Source organism: Scatophagus argus, chromosome 18, assembly GCF_020382885.2.
Source record: "Scatophagus argus isolate fScaArg1 chromosome 18, fScaArg1.pri, whole genome shotgun sequence".
Classification (NCBI taxonomy): domain Eukaryota; kingdom Metazoa; phylum Chordata; class Actinopteri; family Scatophagidae; genus Scatophagus; species Scatophagus argus.
Window position 1 is genome coordinate 7,186,585 of NC_058510.1, and position 23,130 is coordinate 7,209,714.

The window sequence follows — 23,130 nt, forward strand, 5'->3', positions numbered from 1 at the left end:
GTCAAGGTCACTTGATTTTGATTACAACCATTACTTCTGCAAGATTTGGGTACAAATGACACATTTTCATGAAAATCAGCTTCAGATTGTAGAGATTTTATTCATATTTTCATATATTCACAAACTGTACACTTAAAGAGTAAGGAAAAAAAATCAACATGTTTAAATATCACAAGGACAACCACCAGAGATACTGACAACGACCACCCTACCTGGAGTGTTTGTGTAGCACTCTAATTTATACAGCATGTTACTCCCAGAGTAGGCAATATTTCAGCATTTTAATCTTATCATGCAAACATCACAAGGAGCACATAATTTGACATTACCATACCATAGCGTACAGGTATGAGTTATCGCTCTTAAATATGTTATTAACTGATATAAACTTGCATGACATTTTAGTACTTTTCCACCCTGCAAAGCATGCATGGGTGGCTTATGATTTTTATTTATTCCCCCCCCCCCCCACATGATCATTGTTCCAAATGGTGAACAACATGCTGCGCACACAGACTGATTATCACAGGACAACATATCACTGCACTGTATCCGGAAGGCACATTGGCTAGTACATGCATATCTTATATATATTTATATATAAATAACGGGATAAGCGATCTGGAATTTCATATAGTCGTTTCTAGTCAATTCTCCATTCATATGGTTATTTCCTGTATTTTTTTAGTATCTCACCAGACTTTTGTGGTGAGTGTAAGTGTTATGTGACATGTGATGGTTGATGAATAATTATTCAGCAGATAAGCATTGTACAAGGTAATGAATGTCTCTTGGACTTGCGTACAGAGGAACATGAATACAACATTTCAACCATTCTGCATGGTTCAGTGCTTGGTAATACAGTTGGGGTTTTAAAAGCATGGAATGTCTCCAACCCCAGCCCCTTAACCACAGACCAAAAGACCAGGGAGAGGGAACTTGTACCCTCTTTCTTTATTTATTTTTATCACTTAACGTCAGAGGAGGCCTTACTTTTGGCTGTAAGGCTCAAGGCCTCAGAGGCACGAAAAGAAAGGGAGCTCATCTTGGAGCTGATGCTCGGGTGAGGAACTGTCACTCCACCTGGTGAGCAGTGCAACAGACGCAGCAAGTTCTTGCGAAAGTTGTGCCCAACAAAGCCGTACACAATGGGGTTAACGCAGCTGCTGATGTAGGCAATGCAGATGGTGAAGGGCATGGCGGTGTCAATGATTTCCAGGATGGCACAGTTATCCCCATGTGTCAGCTGGGTGAGCATCTGCATTAAGTGGAACACCTGATGGGGCGCCCAGCACAGGAAGAAGGCCAGGACAGCTGCTGCAAGCATGCGCAGTACCTCATCATCCCGGGAACGAGAGCTTTTCTGAACGTGTCTTGCTCCAACCAGCGCCCGTCCGATCAGGCAGTAACACGTGATGATGATGACAAAGGGCACCAGGAAGCCCAACAGGCTTTTCATCACACTGATGGCAAGCAGGAGCTCCTTTAACCCCTTGGCATTTTTGGTGCCTGGGTGCAGAACGGCACACACTGTGCTGTTAGAGTCTGCGATGTTGTAGACATCCCTTGTCAGTGCGGAGGGCACACTAAGCACAAAGGCGAAAAGCCAGATCACTACACAGGTGATGTGTGCATACGCCACAGTGCGGAACCTGCGTGATCGCACCGGGTGGGCAATGGCAAGGTAACGGTCAATGCTGAGTGCTGTGAGAAAGAAGACGCTGGTGTAGAGGTTGAACATCGCCATCCCTCCACTGGCCTTGCACAGGAACCCTCCAAAGGGCCAATGGTAGCCCGTGGCAGTGAATGTAGCCCACATAGGTAGGGTGATGAGGAAGGTGAGGTCGGAAACAGCGAGATTGAGCACAAAAATGTTGGCCACTGTCTTAAGCTTCATGTAGCAGTAGATGACAGCCACTACCATACTGTTTCCGACAATGCCGATGACAAAGTTACAACCATAGACGATGGGTACCAGGGTGAAAATGATTTCATGGCTTCCGGACATGCCGCATTTCAGAATTATCTGTTGTTCTGTCGCTCCTGCAGTTATGTTCTGCATTTTCACTTTTTAGTGCCAGATCCTGGGAGTTTTAAACAGGGGCCCTGTCGGCAGGGTGCGTCTGTGGCGACTGATACAGGCCTTGGGCGAGGGCCTCAGCGAGACCTATAAAAGAAACACAGCAAAAATGTCACTGGCAGTCTGAGGGAAGAGCCATCATTACCGCTGGCACGGCCCATAAACGCTAATCCACACGAGCACCCATGAAAGTGCTCACCCTACACCAGCTCATTAAAGACCTGCACATTAAAGTCATCATGACACTTTATGTTATTTCTGTAAAATAAGAAGCCATGAAAAACAGATGTTGTATGTTATTCAATATTCCAAAAATGCCCTTTGAAACGTCATTATACAGACAGTCTGCATTCTCCTCTCTCTTTAAAATCGCCTCGTGGCTAATGAATGACAACAGTAAAACAGTACTGTGTTTATCAAATGGTACGTCCATCTGGGTGGACTGTCAGCACCCGGAAGGAGAACATTTATGCTTTGTGTTATGACCTGTGTTAATGAAGACTGCATGGCAAAGTGCAAGCTTGGATAACAACGCCATTAAACATTGAGGTACTGAGAGAGCAGGGAGGAGAGAGAGAGAGTGAGAGAGGGTTGAGACTCCAGTCACTGTAAAAGACATGTCACGTTTCAAGCCCTTGGTGTGCAGAGATACATTGTACCCAGCATGAGAACTTCTAATCAGCGCACACCTAAACAAACAGGACAGCAGGGATTCGGCTCTGTGGAAACTTTGCTCTGTGAGAAAATCAAACCTGCGTGCTGCGGAAAATTTGCCTCTGGGCTACTTTTTGCTTCATTTGAACGAGCAGAATGTGAAATGGGAGTAAAAAACAAATTCCCCCTTTTGTTGAGAGTCTTTATGTTTAATAGAATAGCTCAGTGAGTGTCATTAGTGGGGCTCATGTAATAATATTAGCATAAGCCTGATGTGTACTATCACTATTGCTGCAAAGATAGTTTCTGCTACCAATTACATGACAATGACAGCATGTTTACATTAAAGCCTAACAGATATCAGGGGAAAACATGCTCTAAATTTGAACATATGGCACATACAGCTTTAAAAAACAGTTTATGGGCTGGGTTTTTTTTTTCAGAATATGAAACCTTTTGTGAAATACTGATAAATTGTAGATCACTGTATAAGCTGCCACAATAGAAATGATTAGCAATTTGACTAAACTAAGCAGGTGTCTCGCCACAAGATGGCATTCTAGCATTAAGATTTTACTCTTTTTCCATCTCACAGATAACAAAGTGGAAAATGTATTGGTACATATAGTTTTACCTCAGGTAGTCCAAATAAATACTTATTTAAAAATAAAATGTAAAAACTGACTTTGCTTTTGCAGACCTCCGGCTGCTGTTATTGTTCTCACAGCTACTGTGGACTACAATTGAATGCACTTACTACAACCTTCCCTATCTGCATTCCTCCTGCCTCTGGTTGGCATTAAGACAGTCTGAGCCCCTCCAGTAGAACTGTTTTATCTCCAAGTCTGAGATCTCATTGTCCGCCAGGTTTCTGCGCATGAATTCTTCGGAAAAAAAAAAAAAAAGAGTCCACTACAGCAACAGCCGTATCGGTTACAGATGTGGGGATTGTTGAGTGTTGAAGATGTGTGGGTGCCAAGGGCAACAGAATAATGAAACATCTCTGCGAGTCTCCTGCACAGAGCTTGGTCTAGCAGGTAGGACAAAGCACCAACACAGATGTCACTGCTTGGATTTACTGTACATGTGTTTTCTTTTTCTAATGATTATAACAGTGGGAGGCTGTAAATTTAAACGGCACAGTTGAGAACGATGAAACACATATCAGTTACACAGTTTAGGGATTTAAAACCGTTTAAGACAGTCTCTTGATGCTGAGAAGAGTTCTGATGACCACAAATGGAAATATGGGCGAAAATGATCACCGCATGTCTTTTACCATTATTGCAGCTGGCAGTTTAACCGCCAGTATTTTTCCATGATGGAGATGCTCGAGGCAAGGGGGCATTTGTTGGAAGTGAATATAAACAAGGTTGAAAGTTATTGCTGCCTATATATGTAAGTGAGCCCCATAATAAAGGTGAGGTGGCCACACAGAAGGCGAATCGGAAGCAGGTGATTTAGTGTGGCCGTGTCCAGTGAGCTATAGCTCGAATTGAGATGGCACATTACTGAATGACAGCCATAAACCCTGGGTGACCACAGACAGGAAGGTAAACAGCTACTTCACAAGGTCCGAGAGGAAGCTGCATCCTCTCGGCCACAACAATGGACCGTGAGGCCCTGCACTGCTTGCAAACATACATCTGATTGCAAAGAATGATAAAAATCAGGATAAGGAGGAAGTTTGCTCCAAAGCACAGAGACTAAATCCTGACTGCCACTGTGATAGCAACATTCCATTTCTAATCCTATTCTGGGGGGTATTTTAAATGCAGCCTCTTTCTGGGATCATGGGAATTTCTAAAAACGTTAAAGAAAAAAAGGTTCACACTTAGCTAGGTGAGTTGGGCTGAGTTGGAATAGTATTGCAGTTCCCATCAACAGAGCTATCTCAGGCTGCCCTCGGCCTGAGCGCCCGTCTGCTCTGACATGAGCACCACCATCTGGCTGCCCATAGAGAGCCACTAAAATGTCTGGTTGATGGAGTTAATGATTTATATCGGCCCATTATGAAGTGAGATTCATCTCACTAGGAGCACACAACCTCAGCCGCCCACCTCATGACCAGTCCGCAGTTTAAGGCCTGCTTCCAGTTGTTGTAAACTCTGTGTTTTGCTCCTTGCGCCTTTGAATTTAATACCCAGCTACCCACCACTGACAAATGGCAGCCTTTAAGTGACGCTACAGTTTAATTTGTTACTGTTACTCCTTGTAGTGTAATAATATAGGCGTATAAAAGTGCAGCGCACTTCAACCGCAGCCTCCTACAACTCACTTCCTCCTCCGTCTTAACTTCTAAGGGTGTCACTTCAGCTGAAGAGTTTTTGAAGTAGGAAACTTGACCAAGGGTAAACTCACTGAAGGTTTAAATTTTAAGCATGGCTATGGCGTCTGTGTGCATCTGTGTGTGAGAGAGAGTGTGTGTGTGTGTGTGTGTGTGAGAGAGAGAGAGTGACAGTGTCCGTGACCTAAATGAAGACTTCTGCTTGTAGGAAAGGGACTAATGGAAATATTGGCATCAGAGACCATGTCTGCATTTTTCTGTTTACAAAACTGTCCTATCGTGTGACCTGCACAAAATTCAGCCTGCAAAGCTTCTCTTCGTTTCCTGTACTGTACTTTGTGAAATATACCACAAGCATTTTCAATCAAAATAACAAAACAAATCACAAATCCCTTTTTCTCTCATCCTTGTTTTCAATCATCGGGACAGTTTGAAGATTCTTTGGAGTGTCTGAGATTAGATTAAATAACTGACGTGTACTGGCTCCCGAAGAAGCTTTTGTCTCCAACATGGAAACATTAGGGGGTAAAGTAAGCACCTGTAAAAGTGAAACTCATAGGAAGCTCTCACAGCAGCCTTCTATCTGAACAGCTCTGGAGGTAAACCACAACTTATTTTCCTCTCTTCCTCAACGCATTCATCCTCGTGTCCAGTCACTCTGTTTCTCTTGTGTCATACCTGTTTCTCTCACTGACAACGACAGAAAGGAAATGTCTTTTACCTTTCCCTGCTCTTCTACAGCCACCCGGTTTTCCTAACCACCTTCTGTTTTTGTTTTAAGATTAAATTCTCCTTCATAAGCGAGGATTTTTCAGGGAGCGTGGAGCTAATGTTTTTCAGGAAGTGGATCTAATTCTCTGAGGGAATACGAGACGACGTACACTTTACTATAGACTCCATCCTTCCCTCGGTTTAGTTTGCATAAATTAGTTGTGGATTCTTCCTCTGCCCGCTGAACAGCTACAGTGGTTCTTTTAAAGGCTCTGCACGCACAGGACTTTCACATGAACAACTTGAACATACAGAGACAACAGGTAGCACTGATCAGTGAACATTTTGCTGTCTGCATGCGCTAGCTTGTGCAGGTTCCCAAATTAATATCAGCAATTTTCAACAAAGGGCTTGTGAGATAAATATTTACAGAGACTGAAACACTTTTTGCACTGCTGTTTGTCAAATTCTAAAGGCAGCTGTAAGTTATAATCGTGGAAAGTTAAATATAAAGAGTACAGTAGAATTTAAAGAGTTACTTAGAAAGGTAAATGATTTCAAAAGTTGGTAAAACATCCTCTGGAGAAGGAGGTAACTTGAGCTCTTACCTGCGGTGCAGAACCAGGAGGCTGTTGATGCTTTCAGAGCAGGACAGAAAGAGAGAGAGACCACCGCAGTGTGCCAGTGACTGCCTCTGATTTAACTTTAACTGGTGGAGCGAGACGAGCAGGAATACCGTCTGACACACAGACACACTCATACATACTCCCCCACGACTCACTCTCTCTCTCTCTCTCACACACACACACACACTACAATGATGAATGAATCATACTAGAGCTACGCATTGTCCCAGCCCATCTCCCTCTGCGGCCAACAGGCTGTGCACACATAAACAAACACACACACACATACAAGATCTTACACAATAGCAACTCTCCTCCGTCGCCTCCTCCCCTCTCTTCCCCCCACTCCCCAAGCACCATCTTTCTTCCCTCTGTCTTGATGTCTACTTTTAATCACTCGTGCTGGCTTTCACGTGGAATTGATTGGTTGATAAGTTCCAAATTTATTTCTTAATTATTTTAAGCTTGTATTTATTACTTTGAATTTGATTATAGGTGATAGAGCTTTATTCATTTATTTAGGTATTTAAGACCCTGACTTATATGTTATCCAGGGTGTGATATTAATAAATATCAATTCTTTGACTATTGGCCTCCTCGGCCTTTAGACTGAAGCGCCACATTTATCCTGTTGCACACTCTTAATGGGGTGATCAGTTCGACTTTACAGTTTAATTAACCAGACAAACAGCCTCTCTTGCCCAGCCACTGGTGATCTTCTCTCATGCTATGACAGTCCCCTGTCCCTTGTCCTCCACACAGCATGAAAGGAATGGCCACACTTTGATTGTGATTGGACCTGTGGACACACTGTATTAATAGCTGCCACAAACTCGCCCTTGGCTTGGATCAGGGTGTATCGGGGGCTAGAAGGGGGGTGCAGGGGAAGGGGGGCACTGAGTTGTGTTACAGCTTTTCTTTCACTCCTTGCTGGGCTTCCCAAGAACATTTCCCGTTTTCCAGTGTGATTCAGCTGTCACTCATTTGTCAAACTGTTTTTCTTTTTCTTTTTTTTTTTAAAAGAGGCAGATGGATTGTTGGAGCGTGTGAATGCATGTGTGTCAGGGTAATCTAGCTGACAGCTTCCCATGGTCAAGCTGGCTTTGTCGAGGCTATTTAAGTGTGAGTGAGGCACTTGGTAATGAACGTAAGTCTACTACAAATAATAATTTCTTGTGGGATGAAAAAAATTGATTGGAATTTGAAGCCTGGACTTACTTCAACATTGTGTAATCCAGCTGTAATAGGATTTTCTATTTTTACCAAACATCCATTAGACATGCCTTGGCACCAAAGATATTTGTCTCTGACTATTCTTCTCTTTCTCAAGGTCTTGACAGGTGTTGAGAAGTGGGTCACATGCTCACCTCTCCTCCACAGTCCAAAGCAGTTATCGCAACTGTTGTGGAGATGGATAGTGATGGATGAGGCAGCATGGCCGTCATCCTCTAAATCCCCCCAGTTTCAGTGTCTGCAATGTTGATGGCGAAGAAAGCCATCACCTGGGCTGAAGGCAAACAAGGAAAGAAAGGAAAAACAAACACTTTGGGCTAAGTGGAGGTCCTGTTTGGTGGCTTTTGCTCGCTCATGTGTGACCTAGTCATTTGAGAATGATCACATTTACTGAGCTTTCTATGGCTCGCAGCTCCTTGGAGATCACACAGAGTAAAAAGGCAGCAGGTACAAAGATCTGGACAACTTTCTCAAAATACATGACATGCATGCACCCGAGTGCTCTTCAGGCAGGGGAGGCTGCAGAGATAAGGACAGTGTCTCAGTTTGAGTGAAACACAGAAAAAGAGCCATTTACACCTCCAGGGGAGTATGATTTGGTTCCATTATGACTTCAATTTCTGTGTATGATAAGAATCATCCATTAGGTGAATGTTATCTTATTGCATATGCTGTCACAGTGGCGAGCTGCGGTACAGTATCAGATGTTGTGGTGCGGTCTTGATCTCGCAGCAACAAGAATTATCAACATGTAAATGTAACCCATGAGACCCCTCAGGAAGTGAGGAGAGGGGTTATGTATCATGCTCCGAATCTACACCGCATTTTCCAGAAAACAAATAATTCTCAGCTGGGACAGGATGTTGTTGCAACACCCCACACTACTAAGCTGATTTACACTGCTCAAGCACAAGCAGAAACAGATGTTGATGATTTAAAATTGAAAATCGGCAGGCAGCAGATTGGGTGGAAAATAAAATTTCCTGTGGGAATGTACCTTTTTTTAGAATTAACGGGTGGTGTTTATTTCAGGTTGAGGTTGGTGTTTTTACAAAGTAAAACTCCATGTTCTGAAAAGCAACTCCTTAATTCACTCTGAAAACGACACATAAATGGTCATTCCAAGAGTATTTCTAAATTCATGTTATGCAACAATTAGGAATCTGATGCAACTACAGTAAAATCCAATGAATATGATCATTTATCATCTTGGGCAATACATCATTTCTGGGTGAGTGAGATCAGAACAGAGAATAAGGCTTCATCTCAAGAGCTTGTACCCTGGAGGTGTGATAGTGGGCGATGTTCTTGCTAATCAAATCACTCTAACAAGATTAGCTGTGTTAGCACTTAAGCTGTAGTAGAATGAATTGATGACTGAGGTAATTACTGGTAGCCTGCAGCACTGCGGGGAACGGCGGCCCTTTTACACCAGAACAACACAGGCAGTAAAATGCCAAACCATCACATAGCCACCTGCTGAAGAAAGACAATACTCTGTGAGGTCTGAAGACTGAGCTCCATCTGCAAACTGCTGACCAGTATTTAGTGACAAGTAGCTGAGTCATCTCTTATAGCAGTTCTGTATGAACATATTGTACATGTTTACAGGTTAGTGCTGCGTGGGTTCCATCAAAAGCTTGTGAATTGATTTAAATTTTAAACTAGTCACAAGGGACCAAGTGAATTTCATTAATTATCGAGAATATATTTGTTTCCTCACAGTTTCTGATGAAAAATGCAGGTTAAACTTTGCCAAACTGCTCAGGCAGATTTCTTCATATTTTGGATTTGACTGATATGTTGTCTCAACACATAATCATAATCTGTCCAACTTGTATTTGTACATGTTTTAAATCTTGCTATGAAACTCGTATTCTCATCATTCCCAAATGAATTATATTCATAGACCTGTTACACAACAGCAGACATTTTGACCTATCATGAAAACCACAGGTGGAACTAATAACATGAAGGATGTCCATGTTAGAGCAGTGCGCAATGCAGTAATCATTAGTGTTATTAGATACCTTCTAAGGAGGGAGTAAGGAGCAAACAGATCAGAATTCAGTCATATCCAAATAAGAAGATGATTTATTCCTGATGAGACAAAGAAAATACTATTTTTCTCAGCTTTTCCTTTAAAGGTATTGCCAGTGACCTGGAAAATATTCAGATCCTTCACTTAAACCTGCAGTAGGCCACTTTGACATATATATGAACATCTTTTACACTCAAACCCTTGCCAGATGAGTTCACACAATGCTGATTAGGCCTGTCACCACCAGAAAAATGTTTGTGTTTTTTGCAGTATACCAGAGTTTGTTTTTTTTTTTTACATATGGAGTCTGTGGACAATTTTCCCCAAGTGGTGCACTGAAAACGATGTGTTTTATGTCAGCCAGCAACGATTGGTTTGCCAGAGCCAGACGACAAAAATCTTAATTTGTTGGCTAAATGAACTTCTAAGCTGTCGCATAAATGTTGTGGAGTAAAAAAGGACAACATCTCTCTTGCAAATGTCGTCATATAGAAAAAAATACCTCAAACTTGTATTTACATATTTAAGTAGATATAATTTATTTGGTTAAATTCCCACACTGGGATTTAACTTTTAGAAAAAAATATAAAATAAAGCACTCTGACATGACTGTAAACATAAGGAGCACGAACTGGGGCTATGAGCAATAAGTTAGTACAAGCTTGTAAATAAAATATATAGTTTAGGCTAACGACTGCTGGAAAATTCACACTATTTGCTCCAACATTAAACACACCATTGTATATTAACGCAGATGGAGATGCTAACACCCCCCCACCCCGTTAAAAAAGACTGCCGCTTGGCGCCAGCTACCTGTTAGCCTGTTAGCCTGTTAGCCTTGTTAATGTAGCATTTGCTAACTATCCTTCATATCACCGTTGCCTCAGGACGTCTCCATCTCCGGCCTCACTTCTAACCGGAAGTTTTCTGTCCCGTCTGTGGACGCTTGGTTCTTCCAAAGCCCTGCATCATGAAGGTAAGAACTTGCTGCTTGTGCTACAGAGCAGATGTCTCGACTCTGTCCAGTTTGTGTTTATGTGCAAGTTATTGCTCTCTGACAGATCTGTTTATGGCCTGTGTCTTGGCTTTTTACCTCAGCTGCTGACCACTTGTGCACTGTTTGTGGTAGATGCTGTGATTTCATTAAGCTGTTCTTGTTGAGCTTTTAATATATTTTGCTGGTGCATTGTGTTGCTTTCATGGATGCTCTGGTGTTGGGTGGCCTGAGTGTTGCTAGCTGAATTCTTATCGCATTACCCACTTTTTCTTTTGAGATGCTAATTTGCATACTAATGTTTTTGTGCTTGTTTTTGTGCTTGTTGTCTTGCAAACAGGCTTTGCACAGTACTGTCTTGTAACGTTGATTAAGAACTAAACTTCATATCCATCTAAGAATATTCTGACTGGTGTGTCAGCATGCTTTCATCTTATCTTGTTTTTTCCTCATATGTATTGCAGCCTTAACCTTACATCAGTGTTTCAATGTAATGTGCTGCTTATCATTGCATTTCCTGATCCTTATCTACTGTTGCGCTCTGCTGTGCTGTGCATTTCATACCTCTGCTTTCAAACCGCTGTAAAAAGTCACTACTGTTGCTTTCATTGCTATTCATATACAGTATATATATGTATGTTGTGATTCACAAGCTCCACCGTCATGACGACATCAGCATGTAAGCCCAGAGTCTCAGTGTTCTCCTGTGAGTTGGAAAGTTTATTGTCATTGTTCTCCAGTTCCTGCTGGGTTGAACTTGGTGAATGTTTGCGGGGAGCGATGAGGTCTGATGAGTCTAGATGCCAAATATCAAGTCTGCGTTCATAATAAATGTCTGTCATGTCAGTTGGTGAACTGAAGAGCCCACATGTGCCATTTTAGTTCACATATTCGGCAAAGCTAACCCTGCCATTATGTTGTGCTGTCTGCCAGATAAGTGTGGACACAAAGGATTAAAATTTGTAGCACGGTACTTTAAAGAACATAGTGTAAACACGTGAAACATGTCGTTGACATAGATATGGATGTCAATGAAGAGATTTACCAGCTTAATTAAACAATGAAAATATCTTTTAAATATTATATATATATATGATTTTTAAATATATGATTTTAAAGAGTAAAACATATATTCTCCAAAAAATATGTTTTTATGGTGTTTTTGCTTGTAGATGAGAGGATTGCTGCACTTCACCTTTATGTATTTTATCTAACAGACACTAAATGATCTCATGCTTTAGGTAGACATAAGAAACATCCGTCTGTACAGAACTAATTTCTGGGCTCCTGACAGTCCTAAACATCCAGGACTACATATATCACCTTCAGATGGCCCTCAAGGGACCTGTCCAGTGTGACTTTAACAAGGCTTTTATTTTCTTGGTGTGCTGCGTAGGTGTCAAGGACGGCTGAAGCACCGTCCCTCTGGTGCAGTCAAGGCTCAGAAAATATTTACTGCATCTCTCACACTGAATGGACCTGCCTTGTTAGCGTTGTCGCCATGCGAGCCTGGCTCGAAAAAATGTGTGTGTGTGGGAGGACGAAAGGGACGCGGACAAAGAGTAACAGAACAGAAAGTGTGTTTTGTCACAAATTGTGTCGTTGTTGTTGTTGTTGTTTCCCATGGTTGTTGGCTTTCAGGAATATGTGTACAACCTGTAAGCGTGCTGGTTTTGGGTTGGCCTTTGCCCCCGAACTTCAATTCCTGGTCAACTTCATGGAAATTACTGACCCAGAGGTTTACCGCTGAGATACAAAATTATGCGACTGCCACACTCCTCTCGATCGGAGCAAAACAACAGATATGTCAAAGACAACAAATCTTTTACACAAACAGGAAGTGTCCAGAGATTGGGAGGAAAGTGGTGGGAAGGCCTGTAATGGGCCTCTTGGAGATCACATTGTTTAGGTCTGGCCTCCCCAAGGTTGCCTTTTTACATCTACACATAGGGAGGGATGGGAAAATACTGAGGGGGATGCTGAAGGAGGCTTGCTACTTAGTGTAACCTCTCCCATGAATATTTTAAGCTCGTTGTTAGACGGAAGATTTATTTAAAAAACCAAAAGGGTCCTGTGAAGTTTATCAATATAGGATGACATTTGAATTCGATAAAACACTGAGCTGTCATGCAAATGTATATCGCTTCCTTAAGGTGTACTATCTACTCACCCAAAGTAGTATTATAGACTGAGATAATGGAGGAAGAGGTAATATTGCCTTCAAGCAAGGAAGTGAGTATGTTGCTCTGAATGTTTGGTGCTGTTTATTAAAGCCATCTGTCATTGCATTCAGACATCTCAGGCACAGATTGCAAGAGCGTAAACAAATAAATTTGCCCCCATGTTTTTTCACTGTTATAGTTATTTATTTATTTTTTTTCTAATCTCTTTAATCTTTACTTGGTAGCTAGGCTGTCAGTGTGTCCTGTGTGCGTCGGGACTCATTACTGCTTGTACACTGTTCTTGTCACTTAATGTTAAAGTAAACATAGCTTCTTTTGGGTGTGTGTGTGTGTGTGTCCATATGGTGGTGCAGTTGTATGCTCTCTGGCTGTTACTGGATGGGTTCCTGCAGTAAAATTCATCGTGTGAATGTGTGTGTGCGTCACAGTAAAGTTGCACACTCACCATGGCGTAATGGTCTGGAACTTGTTCTTATCCCCGACCAGGCTTTCCTTATATAAACAGCATGCGAACGGCATTGAGATTTCTTTCTCACCCATGACCCTCTGTCTTAAAAGAGCGACAGCCAGGCAGGGGAACATCACCAGATAGTTTTAAAGTAAAGTCGACCCCAATTAAATGCAAAAAATAAAACAAATGTTATTAATAAATGTCCCTAATTTCAGATGCATGTATCCAAGAGGTTATATACAGAATACAGTAACTCAGCTTATACCCATCTCCCTATTAACCCCCACAGCCATGCTGTTCTGCTTCTCTGGGCTGCTGCAGAGTTTGGGCTCAGCTGAGTCAATAGTCCTGAGGCCCTCTAGACCGTATAAACACCCCTCGTCCTCCGGGAAGAGGGTGACTCGCGCCATGCTGGCGATGTTTTGTCATGTCCTCATCTCTGTGGTAACAAACAGATTATCCTTTGACAGATGTGTTTGGGGGAAAATGGTTCAGTCTTTGAAGACTCGGCCCTATCACAAATAAACAGGTTTTCTTTTGTTGTGATTTTTAATTGGAATAATAGGCTATGCAGAGTGTATTTAAAACAAATCATGGTAAACTTTTTCTGAATAGAGCAGAAACCACATGAAACCGTTGGATGGTCCATTAAAAAACACTTATCGGTATCAAACACTAGTGGCACAAACCTGGTTCTGAGTTTATAGTTTTTTTTGACTGTGGCTAAAAATGGCAATAAATTTTCATGGTGGGGACAACAAGCATCAAAACGTGTAAAATTCACTTCTCTGTTCTTCAACCTTATGCTCATCATGTTCCAAAATGTCATATTTTGTCGAAAATGTTGCTAAATAACATCTGTGTTAATTTTAGAAAGATTTGGAAAGTGTGCACATTAAAGGGCCTTCTTCTCATGCCATGTTTTATAGGTTTATTCCTATTCTTTCAAATTCAGAATCCACCATTTTAACATGTAAAAGAAATTGCACTATTATGTGCTTAAACACCAGTAAAACAAAGGAGATGATGATTGACTTCCGGAGAAGGACATTACTACTTATACCAATGAAAATCCAGGCTTGGACATTGAGATGGTGGACAGTTTTAAGTACCTGGGTGTTCACTTCAACCATAAACTGGACTGGTCACATAACACCGACGCCCTGTACAAGAAGGACCAAAGTCGCCTCCACCCTCTGAGGAGACTGAGGTCCTTTGGATTGTGCAGACCCCTCCTAAGGACTTTTTATGACTCTGTGGTAGCCTCTGCTATTCAATACGCTGTGGTCTGTTGGGGACCGGGCAGCACGGACCGGGACAGGAAGAGACTAAATAAGCTGGTCAGGAGGGCCAGCTCTGTCCTGGGCTGCCCACTGGACTCCGTGGGTGAGAGGAGGATGTTAGCCAAGCTGACATCCATCATGGACAACACCTCTGACCCTCTGCATCAGACAGTGGAGGCTCTGAGCAGCTCCTTCAGTGGCAGACTGCTACACCCTCAGTGTAGGAAGGAGCTACAGCAGGTCCTTCATTCCCACTGCTGTTAGACTGTATAATTCAATGGTCTAGTCCTCTTTCTTCCCTTATGAGGACTTGTATATAGCTGTATATTGTACTGTGTTTACTGTACTTTGTAAATTGTTAATTTATTTTACCTCTATATTTTTTTGTAACTGTTTTTTGCACACTTTTTGCTTTTTGCACTCTTTTTCTGTTCTTGTGAGCTGCCACAACAAGTGAATTTCCCCACTGCGGGATCAATAAAGTTCATTTTATCTTATCTTATCTAAGAGAAAACACTTACATCCTGTTATGACTTTTGTGCAGAATAGACCCTATGCAACCTTGATCTTGTGTATCCATCCAGCCATTTTCTATACACAGTTGGAAACCTCTACAAGGGCTTTCTGTAATTTTAAAGTAAAGTTAAAATTTGGTCTTTGTGGGAAATCTTCATTCCGCAAAGTGTTTATTGTAATTATGGCAGTCTGTCACTAGTTATCTTCGAATGATGTATGTTGTCTTCAACACTTAAGTTAATCAAGTTACAGCCTGTTTGGGTGTTGCACAATTCTTCTTACAAAATGTCAAAAAGACATTCATGTGAAACATACCCATTTAAACGTCTACTGAATAGACTGGCATATCCTGTTAAAATATTTTGATTCTCTCTCTTGAAACCTATGTGAAAAATTACAGATACACAAACAAGAAGAATATGGTCATTACCTTAATAGGAAACTTAGTTACTATGATTCCACTTTGTTTCAATTCTCAGTTTGTACTGAAACTCCATAGAACTTTTACTGGCATATTTTCCTGTAAAGTCCTCTTTCGATCTCTGTCCCATGTGTGCTATACAGGCCATGACTCAGTAAATGGAGACAAGAACATACTGTATTGCTGTAATATAATTCTTAGCTGAGATCTTCGAATGACACTGAGGGCAAACAACAATTTATAGTCTGGAAACCAGGCTCCAAAAGGCCTTAAGTTGCATACTTCAGTCATCTCTCTCTTCGTCATCAGGTTCCTGCAAGTTTGCTGCATTATCTGGGACGCTGAGTTCACTTGACCTAAAGTAAGCAACAGGTCAAGAACTTTGTTCCAACCAAAGTCCAAAGTTCTGTTTTATGCATCGAGTCACAAATAACCGACTCTTTAAAAAATGCAGCACATGTGTTTCGTCATGTCGTCCACTAAACTGATCTGATTTCCCTTGAGGGCGGCACAGCAGTGGTATTCCCTGACAAGTCTGCCTGTTTCTTTTCTAATGAAGACCAGGAGTTCTGAATGATCGCTGAAACTTTTCCTGTCTATTCCCAGCATTTTCTGCTGAGGCGCCTTGTTTAGGGAGTTTGTCTTGGCCCTGTTTTTAGAGGAGTTAGTGGATGGCACTACGGTCTTGTAATGAGCACACAGTCCCTGGGAAGGAGGAGCTCATACTGGTTTCTAATTTTGTTTTCTGTTTGTATTTGGATACTTGGAGACACAAAGACATTTGGAGCATCTGTATTTTCTGTGATGTGACGTTTGTCCAAGTGGAATATCTGGACATGAAGTATTTTCAGGAGGAATGTAGGCATGTTGTTGTTAATTTTATTTTATTTGTCAGAAAGTGGGTGTGATACAGAGAACAAGAATCTCTGAAGAATCACAACGCCTAACCTTTTACCCACGCCTCCCTCACCAGTGTCATTGGAAATAAATGAATAAATGGTAATTTTTCTAAATTGACAAACTGACCACTATGGTCTCTGGCCAGCTGCATGGAAGTGAGTAAGTAGGGTATGTGACTATTTTTCACATGGCTGTCATGTGTGCAGCGTTGTGAATGGCTTTCAAGACAGACTGTCTGAAAATGTGCACCATTATTCCCATTTGTGCAACTCCTTGGCCGTTCATAGCAGCTATAAAAACTTGCCGTTTGATGTGGTTGGATATGCATGTCAGTGTAGACAAAATATCTTGGTTCTTGCATGCACTATTGTTAACACACACCTCCAAATGTCAAGCATGGTTTGATGTAATGGAAGGGGTTTGCTGGTCGCCGTAAAATTTACGGTTTAACTGTAGAGTGAGTCATCAGAAATGATTTGACGAAAACATTTTCGCAGGAAAACAGGACAGTTTTGGTATGAATGCACAAAAATGCTTCTTGATATGCCATCAGAAAGCAGAATAATGCAGGGAAATTTAGTGACAATGGTTTATGGACACTCACCAGTCTGTAGTCTTCAACATGCAACCACATTTCACGTGTGTACTCGTTGTTTAGTGAAGGTAAGTAAAGGCCCTTAGTTGCTAAATATATTGGATTATATCCCCTCTGTTTAAAAAATCTACTTGGTCAAAGGTTTGGAAACTAAGCCAAGGAATTTTCCAACCGGAGCCAAAATGGCTTGGCATGTTTTCAGTGGCAACGACCATTTTGACTAATGGTTCATACATCATGGTGCTTCAGCAGGGGAAACACAGAAAATTTGGTCTTCTTTTTAATGTGTGACATGAAAAATCTATAAAGATTTTCATAGCAAATACTTGAATTATATGTGACCTTGTACATCCGTGAGTTTCAGCTTTTCTCTCTCAATTTGTCATAACCTTGAATGGTTTGTTGACTGCCTTTCTTAAACATCAAGTCATCAAACTATCGTGTTATCTGTGCACATCAGTTGACTCAGAGATGACTAATAATCGTAGATGCTATAGCACATCAGTTCAAAAAAGAAGAATATTTGCTCTCATATTTGTATATGATTATTATTCTGAGTTGGGAGTCCAAAGCTCCCAAATTGGTCATAAGATGCACGTACTTTGTTATTCCCCTGATAATCACAAAGGCATTCAGCTACCCCATGGGTGCTCATACTGTGTGTTTCTGAGGTCAATTAACCCCTGCTGAGAGAGCTGGAGTGGATGGGAGGAGGAGTACAGCTAGAGGAAATAACACAGCAGCGGGGTATCTCATGCCAATCAACATACAGCAAAGTGAGAAACATTAGCCAAAAGACTGATGCTTACCGATTTCCCAAGACTGTGTGGGTTGATGTTTTTACCCTTGAGAGGACAGAGTGGTTAATGTGTGTACTATAGCTAGAATCATGTTGTCTCAGTGGGATTACGCTTTGGTTCCTTGTATATTTTATGGTATAAGTTTAGCCTTTCATGTTCTCAGGATGTTCTATTTCCCATTACTGCCCCCATATTTGTCAGGATTTCTCTATAAGTAAACGAGCATCTTGTTCTCTGCCTGATGTATGCGTTGTTGCTGCCACGATGGCATTTAACTCTGTTACCACATGACTTGACATCAAGGGTCAAGTTTTTGAGTACTCCCACTCTGTGTCGGCATGAAGAGAGAGAGGAGGCGACTCACCACGAGTCAACTCCTCATGAAATCCCTTCCTGGGAGCTCTGTAAATATTTTTATCTTCTCCCTCAGCCTGCTGATTGACTAATTCCACTCACTTTCCTAATTAATCACTGAGGAGTGCAGAGAGGCTGAGACAGGAGTGACTGGATAAGTGGTCACAGACGACTGTTGTTGGAAACAGTCCACATCAACACCCTGTATGCAACCAAGTCCTGTCCTCTAATTGCAAACACATTTGAACATTAAAAATAGCCCATCATATGTGTTCAACAGTACTGATGGCAAGGTTACGTTTTGACTTCCGGGTTTCTGCAGTGCAGTTCATTTGAGCCTCCAGCTTTGACAGTATTACAGTTTTTACATGTTTTTTTTTTACATATTAGAGCTTTTCTTTTGTCTAATGTATTTCAGCTCTTTTTCTTAGCTTTCTAATAAAAGTACTGTGCAGTGCAGTGAATTTGGGCATAAGGACTTTTGGGCAGTTCATTTCACATTTCTGCATTTTCAACAATGCTTTGCAGTTTATTTTGGCAATCACGTGCATTTCCTGCAGGAAATGCATGTTTCAGTTTTATAAAAATAATGCAGAAATTCAATCTGAATTCCAGCTGAACTTATTAGTTGATTAATCCATTAATAATCAGAAAAATAAATGGAATAAATGTAAAAGATTGTAATAATAGATATATTTACATCAAGGCTACTTGGTTCCAACTTCCAAGCTGTGAGGATTTGCTCATGTGTCTCATGTGATGAGTCTTGTACCTTATTTTAGCCTTAACTCACAAACAACTTTAATCTTCTCACTTTGGTCTTCCTTCACTTGTCTTTTCCACACACCCACACCTTTGGTCTTCATCAGAGGTAGGTTTTATTGCCCAAAAAACACAACTGGCATTGTGGATTTTTTGTCCATGCAGATTACATTTTCACAGCAGGTGATCTGCGTGTGAAGGATGCTTGTTGTTAATGACGTAGCCTATCGAAACTAATGAAGCCTACATGGTACCAAATGACACTGGCGCCAACCAGGTGCATTTACAACCTTTTACAAAACAACAGTATCAGCAGGCCTACATTAAACAGAAGAGGACACACAACAGTCCATGCAGTCTCTGTGTTGGGATTGTAAGCAGACCCTTCTCATGGTAGTAGAACGAACAGATGCAGAGGGTGGAGCGAGGGGAGAGCGCAAGCATTTCTGGCTATAACAGATACATGCGAACTGAAAAAATAATTTATGAGCACTGCTAACCTCTGACAGTGGTTCAACAACCATGAGTCCGACATTCCACAGTAGTGATGACGCAGCTGGCGACTAGTAAGTTAGCGTTTGTCATGAGCACCGATTAGGGAAGAGAGAGAGAGAAAGAGAAAAGAGAGAGGAAAAAGTGACATGTTAGCGGTATGTTGTCAGTCTGGCAGCAAATGTATAGTATTGGTTCCACTGTGCCGCTGCATAAAGGCTGCAGCTCTGTTTCCTCAGCTGCTCAAAAAGTGAACGGCGGCAAGAACGCTGAGGGAAGAACTGACTTTGTCCCTGGAGAAACCGAGGAGCACCTTTCCTTTGCTTCCTGACCGTGGTGCAGATTCCGAGCAAAAATAACAGTTAAAAATGAAGCCCTTTAGTGTTTATTGTGAGACGGAAGAAGGAAGAATTTGAATTAACACTGTGCATCTTCCTCACACACAATTAACCATTGTTTTTTCTTTTTCTTGTTTCACTTTTATTACTACTTTTCCGTGTGTAGGTCTACAGATAAATGTCCATCCTGAAATTGTGTTGATTGTTTAGATCTTCTGTACTGCTGGGCTGAAGGTGCATGTGAAGCATCCATGTTTTAGATTTTGTAGCAACATCCATATTTGAAACATTGTTATATTATCGTGACTTTATTTGACAATAGATATTAAAGCAGCCTTGGGATAAACTTATTTCTATCACATTATCATATGTCTTGCAGCGACTATTTATTAAGAACATGCTGCTTTGAAATTCAGAACTGTTTTAGTTTCGTTCCCAAACAAGCATTTATAATATTTAATTGTCTCAGTAGCCACAATTAACACAGCACTAAACTGCTGATAGTCCCACATAAGGGGAATACTGTTCTCTTTTATAAGAAGGCACTGTTTTCTTTAATAAAGATTAATCTGCAGCAGGGGATACAGTAGAATTAAGAAAAATATTCCGAAACTGCACACTGAAACACAGTATTTCCAGAAGATGAATCAATACACTCCTAATAACAATAATAATACACTGACTTTGTTATGGATACTTGGACCCGTCTCTGCACAGCACATAAATACACACACTCGCACATGTAATCCATTTTTGACAGGTGAGATGTGTAGTGTGGACTCAAAGCCAAGGCTCAGAGCCACAAAACATTAAATTCAAAGTTTTAGCTGTGTCAAATTGTTCAGGAAAATTCTTCTCTCGAAGTCCAGTGGAATCATCAACAGGAGACAGGATTCTGAGCAGCAAAGACTTTAATGCAGGCAAAAAAGGAAAACCGTTCACAACATACACAGAGTACACATGAAGGGTCTCGAATAAAATGGCTGGTGGCTTCACATTATATACCTTAGGGTCTGGAGCTTTCCACGCCTATTGTCCATTCCATTACCATCTTTGTTTCTTACACCATTAGGTTTCTCTTTTCGCCCTCTTTTCACCATTAGGTCAGCTTGTTCTGGACTTTCCACTGGCCTTATCTTGCACGTGTTTGTCTTTATTTATTTATTTTTTTATTTGCTTCTTAAGCACAGTTTACACCAATAGTTCTCCTTTCTGGGCTGGCTTCCAGTTTCAGCTGGCACTGGACACCATTATTTTGTGTGCCATTTTTTTAAAAAAATAATTGTTTTATGCAAGATTACAATAAATGTTCTTTTCAGGCTTACAGTAATTATAATGAGGTTACATAAACAGTGTTTGGCTGCCATAGACAGTGTTTCACTACCATAAAACAGTTTCACAATTACACAGTTTTACCTTCCATAGCTTACAGGCCCTTAAACAGCATCTTTTTAATACAGCTGTATCTTGCTTTTCATTCAGTCAAAATCGAGACATAACATGACTACTTCATGCTATCATATTGCATTGCATACTATAACTTTTAGCTCATCACAATTTACATAGAAATTATACCACAGATGCACCACTCATGAAGAGGAAACTGTTGACTCTGTGTTTCTTCCAAGCTTTTGAGAGCCTAAACTCCTTCAGTCGTCCTGGTAATTTGAAAACCATTGCTTAAGATGGCAGTGTTACTGATTGATGAAGCTGAGTTTCCACATGAGCCTCCTGTCAGTTATTTAAGTCAAACCACAGATGGATACCATGTGGATCTTCTTGATACCTTATAGAAACTACTTATCTTATTTTCATAGTTTCCATCCTCTTCTGTACGTGTAGTCGTTTTCTCTTTATCTGAAAGGATTTAGCACACGAACAAGATGTGCGTTTCATATTTTAAGACTAAGTAAGTAACCCACGGAAAGGTGCGAACTAGTGTCTCACCTTCGCAGAATAAAACGCCAAATTTGATGGTAATGGGACGCACTTGTATAGACAAGCACATGCTAAACAGATGTCACATTTAATAGGTTCACAGAAAACTGTCCATCATGTTTATTCAATCACTCCTGATGGGCTTTGGGCGATGCAGGCAGATATTGGTCTCAGAGCTATAGCGCAGTGCAAATCAGGTTAGGTCTTACACTGAATGTGGAGGAGACCTGCAAACCTCGCCCCTGTTCCATTTCCCCTGGCTGCATTACCCACTTCTAACGAAGTTACGGCACACTTCTCATTTTTCATTGGATTAAAAGGCCCATTTAGATTTGGACATGAGACACCGTGGTACATCAGTCCCCAAGTGCATCTGCCCCGCTGTTCAGATCATCACACACACACACACACCTTTGTCTTTGACACACACTCTCTCTCACTTTCTCCTCATATCAGAGTTTAGTTTGTCGCTGACCTTCCTGACAGCAGCCGAGGCTCATTAGCCTTTAGTCTCTGTCGCCTGCTTAATTACATCAGAGAAGGGACAACAGCGCTAACAGTTACCCTTTACAAGTCAGACAATGTAAATGGTAATTGTGAAATTATAGCAAGGCAGACAATGGAAAGTAAGGCTGCTAACAACTGTGTAAATTGTCTTTTGCATTGTTTTTGTCTGGAGTTTGGCTGGCGGCAACGTGGATTGTCCTTCAATTGATGAAAGCATGTGATTTAAAGTTGACCAAACAAAACAGAACATGAAAAAGCATCCTTTAGCATGGATTTATATGTTTCTTTATATCAACCAATTCCAACACTCTGATGAGCTGGTTTCATAACAACCTTTTCATCCGTTAAGCTTCGGTCATGTTTTCTAAAAACATAAGTAGCCTTCAGTCATTTTTACACGACTAGGTGACACTTTGTTTGAGGACTGCTCACTCTGGTCTTATTCACGATCTGCTTTGTTGAGAGGCAACCTGTTGGACAGAAAGAAGAATAAATCAGTAAAAATGAATATGGATCTAAACCATAGTCAGTGTTATATAATGGTTATCAAACTCTATTAATGTCATGTTCACATTTTCCAGAACCGTGAAACTCAATAGAGTCTCAACATTGAAACTAACTTAGAACAAATTCTGTTATTCTTCCTCTGATGGGTCATTTCCTTCGCAGTGCATCTGTTTCGTATTATCTATAGCATAAGTTACACTCCCCAGGGCAAATAACTTTTGAGGGAACCCCTTAATAATTATGTTCGAGTGACATTTGAGGGACATCTTCCCATGTTCCTCTCAGCAACTAACGTTTAGGTTTTGTTATCATGACCTCAGCATTTGGTCAAGGACACATGTTAAACATTCAGGAGAACCCGCTTCCCTCCACGGTAAAGTTGGGCTCTCCGGCAATCGGTTTGCAAAGTTCAGCCTGTTTTGAAAGAAACGATTTCCCATGCCTGTTTCCCATGTAG

General features: G+C 41.2%; 1 protein-coding gene across 1 annotated transcript; it reads right to left on the reverse strand.

Moving 5' to 3' along the window:
• Positions 1 to 80: 80 nt before the first annotated feature.
• agtr1b (angiotensin II receptor, type 1b) lies at positions 81 to 6,493 on the reverse strand. Its single transcript, XM_046371505.1, has 2 exons — positions 6,341 to 6,493; positions 81 to 2,167 (listed from the first exon to the last, which is right to left on the reverse strand). The coding sequence occupies exon 2, from the start codon at positions 2,060 to 2,062 to the stop codon at positions 968 to 970; it is 1,095 nt and encodes a 364-aa protein (XP_046227461.1). The 5' UTR covers positions 2,063 to 2,167; positions 6,341 to 6,493; the 3' UTR covers positions 81 to 967.
• Between the last annotated feature and the right edge of the window lie 16,637 nt (positions 6,494 to 23,130).